Genomic DNA, 12,076 nt, shown 5'->3' on the forward strand with positions numbered 1-12,076 from the left:
GTAAAGCTGATTTTGTGATGAAAGCATTACAAGATTAGTGAGGGAGGTTTTCTTTTACCCTTCTAATTTTCTTCAACTGAAAAGTATAAAGCTCATACACCATGCCAACGAAATAGGCTCCCCTTTTAGAAAGTATTTTCAGGTCATTTAAGGAAATCCAAGAAGGGAAGTTACTCATAAGGAAGAAGACAGTAATCAATGTCCTAAAACATCTTAAAACATGATTTCCATCTTTCCCAGGTGATGAGCTTGTCGCCTGCTCCTTTATCTCTTTTAATCAAGGCAGCTCCAATTCTGACAGAGGAGATGTATGGTGATATCCAGCCAGCAGCCTGGGAGCTCCTGCTCAGCATGGATGAGCACATGGCAGGGGCAGCAGGTAAAGAAAGACCACCTGGGACCCCACTCCTGCAGCCACTGCCATACTGTTGAAATAAGAGAGAGGGGAATTCATCTAATTTTTGCCTCTAGATTAGGTTGGTGGCAATTGCTAGAACTGTAAACATAGTTGTGTGCTATAGGAAATAAGACCCAGGTTTTGAGTGCTCTTTTCCAAAATCACTATGTGATTTGCACAAGAACAGTAGATTTCTCTCAGAATAGGTGTTAATCAGCTTTCCAAAACTATTAACAAAATACCTGAGATAACCAACCTATGAAGAGAAAAGGTTTATTTGGTTAATGGCTTTAGAGGTTCCAGTCCATGATGGTACAAGACAGAAATGGTGGGGAGCACATAGCAGAGCAGAACTGCTCACCTCATAACTATGAAGCAAAAGGGAGAAAAAGATAGAGACTCACAGTCCTTTTCAAAAGTATGCCCCAAAGACCAAAGGACCTCTCAGTAGGCCCCAACTCACCCTGTGCCTCCTAGTAGCACCACCCTGGGGAGCAACACATAGATCTTTAGGAGACATGCACCATCCAAACTCCAGCAGTATTAAGAAATTAGAGAGATAATTTCCCTCCCAAACCTACATTTTCACTATATTTTCTAAAAGATAAAATTCTCTTTATGTTATTTCCTAGACTGAAAGTGCATCACTAACATTAACTTTATCAGATCTCATGAGAGTAATTTTCTATGTCCAAATTACAATGTCAAAATAAATTCATGAAATTTAAGTGATTTATCCAAAACATATCTGGTAGATACAAAATGTAGGCTCTTCATTTCCCCCTTTTATACAAATTCCTTTATTTATTCATAGTTATGTTGATTGCAAAATGCACATGGTAAAAATTCAAGTATTACAAAAATTTATGAAGTTAAAAGTGTCACCCTCTTTCCCATGACCACTTGTTCCTTTCTTCAGAGGCAACAATTAAGTTTCTCAGGAATTCCTCTAGGGTACATTATGCGTGTGTGTGTGTGTGTGTGTGTGTGTGTGTTTTATGTATATATTGCAGCTTTTTGTTTCCACACAAGGATATTATAAAAGCTTTTGTGCTTTGCAATTTTTCATTGATATTTGTAGAGCATTTTAAAATTATTTTATAGTTTTACCTCAACTCTTTTTAATGGCTACAGAAGATTCCATTGACTGAATAGATATACCATAATTTATTTAATCAAGACCTGTAGGTAAAATTTTAGGTTCTAGCCTTTTGTTCTTTTATACTACACTAAACAAATATCTTCAAAAAATATATTTGTTTACATTAAAGCTCAAGTTTTTGCTTCTCTCGGAGAGCTACAGAAGGCATTCTTTCCCAAATCAGGACAGTCATGAAAACTCCAAGGGAAAATATAAAGGTGGACCAGGCTTTCAGAATGACTAAAAGTTAGCCAAGCAGGGAAAATGGTGTTGGTGTGGAAATAAACTGGGCTTACTTGGAAAGACTGGAGACTGATTTGACCACTAGAGTAGCTTTCCAGAGAGACCACCTATCCATAAAATTAGAGAGGTGAGTGGAACTTGGATTGCCACAGACCCTGGATGGCAGAGTTAGGGTTGTGGACTTTCTAAAATTGCTACATGAGAAATTACTCATGGGCTCTGAGCCAAAAAGAAAATGTGCATAAGAGACTGAATTATTACCAAGTTTAATATGGCCGCAATGAGCAGAATAGTTTGGTTTTAGAAATAGAGATTTTTCTTTTTTTCTCTTTTTCTTTTTCTTTCTTTTTTTTTTTTTTTTTTTTTAGGTGAGGGTAGTTTGTGACATAGAGTTGGGAGACATGACCTGGAAGAAGTAAAGAGAAAAGCCAGTTGGGCATTGTGGCACACACCTGTAATCCCAGCAGCTCAGGAGGCTGAGGCAGGAGGATAACGAGTTGAGAGCCAGCCTCAGCAAAAGTGAGGCACTAAGCAACTCAGTGAGACCCTGTCTCTAAATAAAATACAAAATAGGGGTGGCGATGTGGCTCAGTGGCTGAGTGCCCCTGAGCTCAATCCCCAGTAACCCCCCACTCCCCCAAAAAGAGAAAAGCTGAAACCAGAGATAAACTTGGGAACAAGTTGATATAGGTGACAGCTGAAATAATGGCAGCAGATGGAGACCCAGGAAAAGGGATAAGAAAAGTAAAAAATTAATGATTTCAAGCCATGGAAATAAAAGAGAGTAAGTCTCAAGTCGATTGTTTCAAAGGTGTTAAGGGTAAAAACATTCGGTAAAAAAAAAATACCAATGGATCTGATAATCAGTAAGCATTATAAGGAAACTACTGTTGTAAAGAGATTAGAGCCTTATAGTGATTTAAAGAGTGAGCATGATGTTTAAAAATTAAAGCAGTATAGAGTATATTTTTAAAGGGAAGTTAAAAAAAGGAGAAAGAGTGGAGACTTAGGCAGCTGGTAGGCTAGGAATAAAAAGGATATTAATAAACCAAGGATCACAATAACTAACAGTTGTTATAGAACTGTATTACACAGACAACTTGTTACTGATAGACCATTCTGTAGATGAGCAAACTCAAGTCAGAGAGTTGAAGGAACTTATCCAATCTTCACAGTTCAGAATTAGCCAGAAAATCCAACCCAGATCTGACGGCACATTGTAAATACCCTTCCCATTTTACCATATTGTCTCTGAAAGATGAAATGTACTTTAGAACTGTGCGACACCATTCACTTTACAAAGCACTTTCTCATACATTCTTTGATTTATTTTAACAACAAATTTGAAGTCAGGTGTCATCATCCTTCAGTTTATCAGTGAGGAAATGGAAGCTAACAGAATCTAAAAGGCTTGCCCAAGATCACAAAGTAGAGAAGCGTCAGGACTAAGGCCCCACTCCGGGTCTTCTACCAAGACTGTCTGAGCGTGTTTTGAGGCTCTGGGGAGAAAAGAAGAGAGATTCTAGAATATGTTTTTTTTTTATTGGTTGTTCAAAACAGTACAAAGCTCATGACATATCATCTTTCATACATTTGATTCAAGTGAGTTATGAACTCCCATTTTTACCCCAAATACAAATTGCAGAATCACATCAGTTACACATTTACATTTTTACATAATGCCATATTAGTGACTGTTGTATTCTGCTGCCTTTCCTATCCCCTACTATCCCCCCTCCCCTCCCCTCCCATCTTTCCTCTCTACCTCACCTGTTGTTGTTCAGTTCTCTCCCTTGTTTTCCCCCCTTTCCCCTCACAACCTCTTATATGTTTTTAATGATTGCCTCTGACCCTTTATCTGTGCTTTAGCATATTTATCAGTCTCATTGTTCATTAGCACCTGACCTTTCTCTTATTGATATTTAACTTTTCCAAAAATTAAAAAATAAAATGGAAGTATTATGATCCATGAAATCTTTTTGCTTCTCCATCTCTTCTATCTCTAAGAAAGGTAGAAGTTTCTAATAGAATCTGCAATGTGTATTTTTAAAATACAACTGATGATACAGAAGTGGTTTGCATTGGATCTTATGTAATGTTCTTGGGTTACCGTGGGATGACTCTAGCCACTTCATAAATAGTGTATTTTGATGTGTGATTTGTTTTTTCATAGGCTTCCTCTGGCATTCTCTTTTCTCTGTGAGCCAAAGGAAGCCTTGCTTAGCATAAGTTATTCTACTGAAATGTCATGCTGTTGCTGCTTTTGCAACAGATTTTGGATGATTAAGGGTGAATCAGAGTGATGTTTGGTTTCTAGTGGTTTTGGCCAGTGCTGGTGGCTTGGCTCTGAGTTCAGGAGTCATTTTCAGAAGATCTCAGCAGCTACCACTTTTTCCCAACCCCAGAAATCAAGCAAAACTTAAAAATGTATAGCTGACGAATCATTAACTGTCTCTAGCTGCCATGTTCCTGCTGTGTGCTGTGAAGGTTCCTGAAGCTGTGTCTGACATGTTGATGTCAGAGTTCCACCACCCAGAGACTGTGCAGAGACTGAATGCTGTCCTCAAATTCCACACGCTCTGGAGGTTTCGCTATCAGGTCTGGCCCCGGATGGAGGAGGGAGCACAGCAGATTTTTAAGGTGAGAGATACTTCCCACATGAGAATTTGATCAGCAAAACTCACCCAAGATTTGTTTAAGTCCAAGAGTGTCAGAGCTACAATGCCTAGTGAAGGAAAACCTTGTCTTTTGTTTTTCTAATTATATAAGTAAACATAACTCACACATGAATGAGTTCTTGTTGCTAAAAGAAAAATTGAAATACAGAAGAATGTAAAATAGAGAATCAAGTTTCTATAAACCTCAATAGCATACTAAATCCCCAGAGGTAAGCACATATAAGTGAATTGTAATCTTCTATGCATTTTGCTGTTAAAAGAATACGTGTGTGTGTGTATCTTATCTATCTATATATCTGTCTACCTTTGGAGGAAGATAGTTAACACAACTAAATGTCATTTAGTTGAAACTCTTTCATTTTACTGATGAGTAAACTGAGGCCCAGAGAGGTTCATGGTGTGCCCTCCAGCAAAAAAAGCTTTTCAGACAGCTCTTCTCTTTGTTTCTTGCCTATTCTGTGAGGAGTCACGTAGGTCCTTGACACCTATTAAAATGGATTATGTCTTAATTATACTTCAGACTCGTTCCAGGCTCATATTTCATCTTGCTCACCTCATTCTTCTGTTATCAACTAACAGATCCCGCCTCCCAGTATCAACTTCACCCTGCCCTCCCCAGTGCTTGGAATGCCATCTGTCCCAATGTTTGACCCTCCATGGGTCCCTCAGTGCAGTGGGAGTGTCCAGGACCCCATTAATGAAGATCAGTCTGTGAGTATCAAGCTCTTTGCCCCCATCTCTCCAACCTGCCTGGAGTACATGTAAAAGAGAAAAGCAATAAATGTGAGATAACTCCTTTGTTCTTGTTAAAAGAATGTAATAACATTCATAGAGTTGTTCATTTCTGTGACAGAAGAAACTAACACCTAGTAGTGGTCATTTGCATATGTTCCAGTCAACATAATTTTGTTTTATAAAAGCTTCAGCCATCTTATAAAATTATTAAAAGCATTAGGCATGGATTTCATGACCAATGGAAGTACTTTGCTGCTATTATACAGCAAACGTACTAACTTAACCTATAAGATGTGAAATACCTGAAGGTTAAAAATACTGACCCTGCAAGAGTAAGAAAAAGAAGAGAGTTGGGAACTCCCACTTCCTCTTTTGCTTCTTATTTTGTGGGTCATCAATATCATCACCACATATATCACTCAGACCTCAGGTCTTATGCTGCTCTTCCATATCACAGCTGTGTAAAATGTAACCCATTAACAGCTAAGTCAAGAACACAGCTATTCGCACACAAAACCCAAGAATATGAGGCTATTGATAAAGTCAATTCTCAAAATATGCCTGCTTTACTTACTTTTCCAAATTATGAATTATGTAAAAGATTTGGAAAACATAGCAAAAATAGAAGAACTCATCTCTTTGCACAAATCTATCATCTTTCCTTGAATAAATTCCCATCAAATTTATGGCAATTATATATACATGTTAAAGACTTTCAATACATCTAACAAAATATCCCAAAAAATGTTATGCCATTTTACCTTACACATTTTTCCTTAAGAAAAACATCTTTTCTATTCCAAGTAATCTGTGTGTTTTTTTAAATTGACACCTCAAGTGGCAAAAAATAGTTATTGGTTTTTTAATTCACACCCTTTTGAAAAAGTTAGTTGAATATTGAAGTTAAGTTGAATATTTTGCATATCATATGCAGACTTTGTAAGGTATTTGCAGTGTTCTTGGAGAATTGTTTGAACTCTTCACCCATTGCAATTTGCCTGTTTTATTTTATTTTTTTCACGTACAGTATCTTCATATCCCGTGATCCAGTGCTAAAGAGAAAGGCACATCTGTTTCTTTTATCATATGTGTGGTAATTACAACATCTGAACCACCAGCCTAAGATTCTTGACTTTTCTTCCATACAGGCAATGGATTCCCTTGAGCCAACCAACTCTCTCCCTACTTTACAATATGTTTGAAAAAGTCCCCTGCCTCTGTAACCAGCCCTTTCTCTCCCTCCACAATTCTTACCTTTTGCTATTTAATAAGCCAGCTTAACCACCTCGTCCTGAAAATGAATTGTCCAATCAAATGCTTTGTAACTGCTATTGTGCCATTCGTCATAGTAAACCTTTGGTCTTATGTTAATATGCATCAAATGAGGCTTCTATGCATGCCAACCTTTAGAAGAGCTACCAAGATCTCTTATCAGTCTCTAGAAGCTTATGTTACTATAGGCCAACAATGAGATGTGCAGTTGCTGTTGTACGTAGAGATTGCTTCCTATTGGTTGTGAAGAATTCCAGGATCACTTCCCTGCACTGAGACCATGGTGTCTCCAGTGCTCTTGGAATTTGTCTCAACATAAGGAAGGCATAAATAGAATAGCCATTTTTGCAAAGTGAAATTCACCTATTGAAGAGTGAATTTGTCCTAGTATGCTTCCTTTATGCCTTTGGTACTAGTAGACACAAATCAAATTTTACATTCAACCATAGTCACACTATCAACTCTCCTAAACTCAATAATTGTATTTCTACAATTTTAAGTATTTATACTGTGCCACTGTGTTTATCTACAAATGTTATTTAAAGTGTAATAAATACTTGGTTACAAAAATGGAATAAGTCACATACTAACTGGTTTATATGAGAGATGTATCTCCTTCCTCCTCCTTTCTATGGTTTCAACTTTCTATTTTATTAACCTTATGTAATAAATATCCTTCATTTAAAGCCAGTTCAAAAATATGTGTACCAAATTTTATTTAGTGTTAATGTTTTAAAAGTGAATCACTGATATCACCAAAAATCCTAAAAGTTAAATAAGATTATTTTCAGAAATTACAGATATTCTTCAATAACTATTATAATCAAGTTAAAAAATGCTCAGTCATACATAACTTAGAAAATTGGTAGAAAAACAAATAAATCTCCATAAAACTAGATCATAAAGCCCCTAACATTTCCTGAGGTCAAACTACCACATGTGTGTAATTCATTAGGTCATTCTTTATGACTCTGACCTTGCAGGAAGAGTTCCTACTAAATAAACCTGCCCTCATGTCTCCACAGAAATCCTTTTCTGCCCGGGCTGTCTCTCGCTCTCATCAAAGAGCAGAACATATCTTAAAGAACTTGCAGCAGGAGGAAGAGAAGAAACGCCTGGGTCGAGAAGCCAGCCTCATTACTGCCATCCCCATCACCCAGGAGGCTTGCTATGAACCCACCTGCACACCCAACTCAGAGCCGGAAGAAGAAGGTGCCCTCTGCACCCGGGACTTCTTTGGGGACTGAGTCACAGGGAAAGGACTTGTTTTTAAATAGAAATTAATGACCTTGTGTGATATGAGGTGATATGCCCCTTCCACCTCTATCACTTTCTGACAATATCCAAAGAAAGAAGTTGTTGCTTTCTAAAGTCTAGAGTTGGCCCATTTCCCAGGGAAAACATTAGCTGTGCTGAGGGAACCGGTCAGATCTTGGATGAAGGCTTGGTTGTGATTCTAGATTCTGGCTAAATTCAGAATGCTTATTAAAGTAAATGCAACCACTCTTTCATCATTGAAAATAGAGTAATCCAATAACTATTTCCAGCCTTCACACATGTAGACAATTTGTCAGTTGACATAAAAAAAATGATTTATGAATCATTTTAATTTCAGTGATTCTGTGTTCTGACTTCCTGGAAAACTTTAGGAGGAACTTTTGTCTTTCTTTTGTAGAGTCGTTGTTTCCTAGTCATTCTAAGTGACTTAAGCCCAGTGGTCTGAGAGCAGTGTATACTTGTGGTATAAGCATAACTGTATCTGTGATGATGAGAAATTGAGTTGTAAAGTTCACATGCCCCGTTTTGTTTGCCAGTAGAAGAAGTCACCAATCTGGCATCCCGCCGACTGTCCGTGAGCCCCTCCTGCACCTCGAGCACCTCCCACAGGAATTACTCCTTCCGCCGGGGGTCGGTCTGGTCGGTGCGTTCAGCTGTCAGCGCGGAAGGTATGTCCTCTTGCAAATGCCTTCTTTATTCTTCATGGCTCACATGTTTTGAATCTTTTTCCAGTTCACATCACCTTATTACTTTTACACTGTCCTCATTAAAGAACTTATTTGATGATTTGAGGTTAAAAAAGAAAAACCAGAGTGGAATCTTTAAAAAAAAAATGTTGATTTCACCAGGAATTCTCATTTTTAAGTTGACCTCTTTTAATTACATTACATGTAATCATATTGCTGACAGTCCTGAAGACGTTATTCTAGGCAGTAAATGGTTTTCTCCCCTGGCTACACATTACTGGGAAGCTTTTTTAAAATGTCCAGACCTATCACAATTACAATCTCTGAAGGTAGGACCCATGTATCTGGTACTTTTAAACCCTCTTTCAATGGACGTTGTTCTGGAGTAACTTAACAATCAAATTAAGACTAAATATCATGAAATTCCTGTAATGAAGTCTGATTCTTAATATGGGAGGGGTGGGAGGCAGACTGATGTTCTTCAGCTCCCAAAACATAAAAACTATACTTCTCTAATGATGAACAACTGGCTAACTGCTATATGGTTATATAGATATCATCACTGATTTATGAAGTCAGCAATAGAGCAGTCATTCTCAACCCTTTGCTACACAGTCCTAGGGAATTTTGAAAAATGACTGATGCTAGTTATTCATAACTTATGGAGATGGGGCCCAAGACATATCTGTTATTTTCATAACACTTTTAATAAGAAGTAATTCATGTATCGTAAGATTCATCTCTGATGTATACAGTGCTGTAGTTTTTAGTATATCCACAGAATATGCAACACTCACTATCTTAATTTTCAAATATCTTTTTCATATCAAAAGAAACCCCATACCCATTAGCAGTCACTGCTTCCCTGAACCCAGCAAGAACTAATCTGCTTTTTATTTCTATGGATTTGCCCATTTTACACATTTCATATAAATGGAATTGTATGATATATGTTCTTTTGTGACTGGATTTTTTTCATTTGGCATAATATTTTCAAGGTTCATCCATATTGTAGCATGTATCAAGTTTTCATTCTTATTTATTCCCAAATAATTTTCTATCACACTGATGTAATTCTTATTTGTCTATCCATCAGTTTCTGGGCACATGGGTTTGTTTCCATTTTGTCTACTATGAATTAGGCTCTTAGGAACAGACATGTGGAAGTTTTTATGAGGAAAATTGCCAAAGTATTTCCAATGTGTCTGTACCATTTTACATTCCCATCAAAAAGTGTGAGGGTTCCAGTTGCTCCACATCTTTTCCCATACTCCTTATTGTCTGTTTTAATTTTAGCCATGCCTTTGGATGTGAAATGGCTATCTCATTATGATTTTGATTTGCATTATGCTAATACAAATTATCTTTTCATGTGCTAATTGACTATTCATATATCTTCTCTAGGAAAATGTCCATTTGAATCTTTTGTCTTTATTTTCTTTATTACTTTTTATGTATTAAATTTGCATATCATTTAATGTAAAAGATATAATTACAATTACATGAAATACAAATGAGAACGCGTTTATTTCAATTCATGAAAGAAGTATGTAGATGTAAAACAAAGTATCCATACTGTTATTTGCCCATTTTTAATTGGTTAATTTCATTGTTGAGTGATAAGAATTATTTATATATTTTGGAGACAGGCCATTTGTCAGATAAATGGTTCACAAATATTTTCCTCCATTCTATGGTTTGGCTTTTTACTTTCTTAATGGCAAGTTTGAAACATGGATGATTGTAATTTTATTTAAGTCATATATGTGAATATATATATATGTATATATTATATATATATATAATTTTATATACATAGATGTATATAAAATTATATATATTATATATATATATAAAATTTTGTCACTTGTACTTTTAGTGTCATATCTAAGAAACAATTGTGTAGCCCAAGATAACAAAAATCTGTTCCTATGTTTTTTTCCCAAGAGTTGTATGGCTTTAGCACTTATATTTAGGAGTCCAGTCAATTTTGAGTTAATGTTTTAATTATGATATTAGAATTCAACTTCATTCTTTTGCATGTAGATATCTAGTTGTCTGAGTATCATTTATTGAAAATATTCTTTTTCTTCATTAATTTTTTTGGATTAATGTAAAAAATCAATTGAACACAAATGTAATGGTTTATTTCTGATCTTTCTATTCTATTGATCCATACTTCAATCTTTGTGTCAGTAGCATACTTTGTGTCAGTAGCATACATAAGTCTTGATTACTGTAACTTTATAGTAAGATTTTTTTAAGGAAAATGTGAGTTCTTCAACTATGTTTTTCTTCTTCAAAATTATATTAGCTAATCTTGGTCTCTTGGCACTTTTATGTGAATTGGAGGATTATTTTGTCGACTTCTTAAAAAAGACACATGAGATCTCATTGCATTGTATCTGTAGATCACTGTGGGATTTATTAAGTCTTCTGATCAATGAACACGTATACTTTTTCATTCATTTAGGTCCTATTTCAACAATGTGTGTAGCTTTCAGTGTACAAGTCTTGTACTTCTTTCATTGAATTTATTCCTAAGTATTTTATTATTTTTGATGCTAGTTTATTTAAAAGTGTTCTCCTGCCAGGTATGGTGGCGCACACCTGTAATCCCAGCAGCAAGGGAGGCTGAGACAAGAGGATTGCAAGTTCAAAGCCAGCCTCAGCAAAAACAAGGCACTAAGCTACTCAGTGAGACCTTGTCTCTAAATAAAATACAAAATAGGGCTAGGTATGTGGCTCAGTGGTTAAGTGGCCCTGAGTTCAATCTCCAGTACCCACCTCCCCCCCAAAAAATAAGTTATTCTTCTAATTTCACTTTTGAGTTTTTATTCCCCATGCATAAAAATACAGTTGAGGGCTGGGGTTGTAGCTCAATGGTAGAGTGCTTGCCTCGCATGCATGAGGCACTAGGTTTGATCCTCAGCACCACATAAAAATAAATAAAATAAAGATATTGTGTCCATCTATAACTAAAAAGTCTTTTAAAAATACAGTTGATTTTTGTATATTATATCTTGTACCCTGCAGCCTCTATGAAATAGTTTATTACTTCTAATAGTTTCTTGTGGATTCCTTAGGCTTTTTTATGCACGAAATTACATCATCTGCAAATAAAGATAATTTAATTATTTCCTACTAATCTTTCTCTTTATTTTACTATTTAATAGTACTGGCTAAACATCCAGTATGGTTTGTATAGGAGAGGTGAGATCAGATATTTTTGCCTTGTTTCTGATCTTAGGGGGAAAGCATTCAGTCTTTTAATATTAAGTATTCACTAACTTAATCCAGTTAGTGTTAGTGGATTTTTTATTTTTAAAAAATCTGTGGGTTTTTAATAAATGGCCTTTATAATGTTGAGGAAGTGCCCTTCATTTCCTAGTTTTGTATTTTCTTTTTTATTATGAAAAGTGTTGGGTTTTATCAAAGGCTTTTTTGTACTTATTGAAATTCTCATGAGGTTTTTTTTTTCATTCAATTAAGATATATTTGTTGCTTTTTATATGTTTATCCTTCCTTGCGTTTCTGAGATAAATCTCATTTGGTCATAGTATATAATCTTATATAGTTCTAGATTCAGTTTACTAACAGCTTGTTGAAGATTTTCTCATCTGTACACATAAGGGATACTGATCTG

At 35.9% G+C, this 12,076-nt stretch overlaps 1 protein-coding gene across 5 annotated transcripts in view; it reads left to right on the forward strand.

Moving 5' to 3' along the window:
* Positions 1 to 12,076, forward strand: part of Unc80 (unc-80 subunit of NALCN channel complex) — a 184,564-nt gene that overhangs the window by 109,381 nt on the left and 63,107 nt on the right. For 4 of the 5 annotated variants that reach the window (XM_077799344.1, XM_026403350.2, XM_077799345.1 and 1 more), the window contains 5 exons: positions 241 to 379; positions 4,240 to 4,421; positions 5,039 to 5,170; positions 7,492 to 7,678; positions 8,281 to 8,412. In XM_077799344.1, the coding sequence (XP_077655470.1) occupies positions 241 to 379; positions 4,240 to 4,421; positions 5,039 to 5,170; positions 7,492 to 7,678; positions 8,281 to 8,412 (772 nt within the window). The remainder of the gene's footprint in view (positions 1 to 240; positions 380 to 4,239; positions 4,422 to 5,038; positions 5,171 to 7,491; positions 7,679 to 8,280; positions 8,413 to 12,076) is intronic. The other variant, XM_026403349.2, reaches the window with a different exon arrangement.

Source organism: Urocitellus parryii, chromosome 1, assembly GCF_045843805.1.
Source record: "Urocitellus parryii isolate mUroPar1 chromosome 1, mUroPar1.hap1, whole genome shotgun sequence".
Lineage (NCBI taxonomy): Eukaryota > Metazoa > Chordata > Mammalia > Rodentia > Sciuridae > Urocitellus > Urocitellus parryii.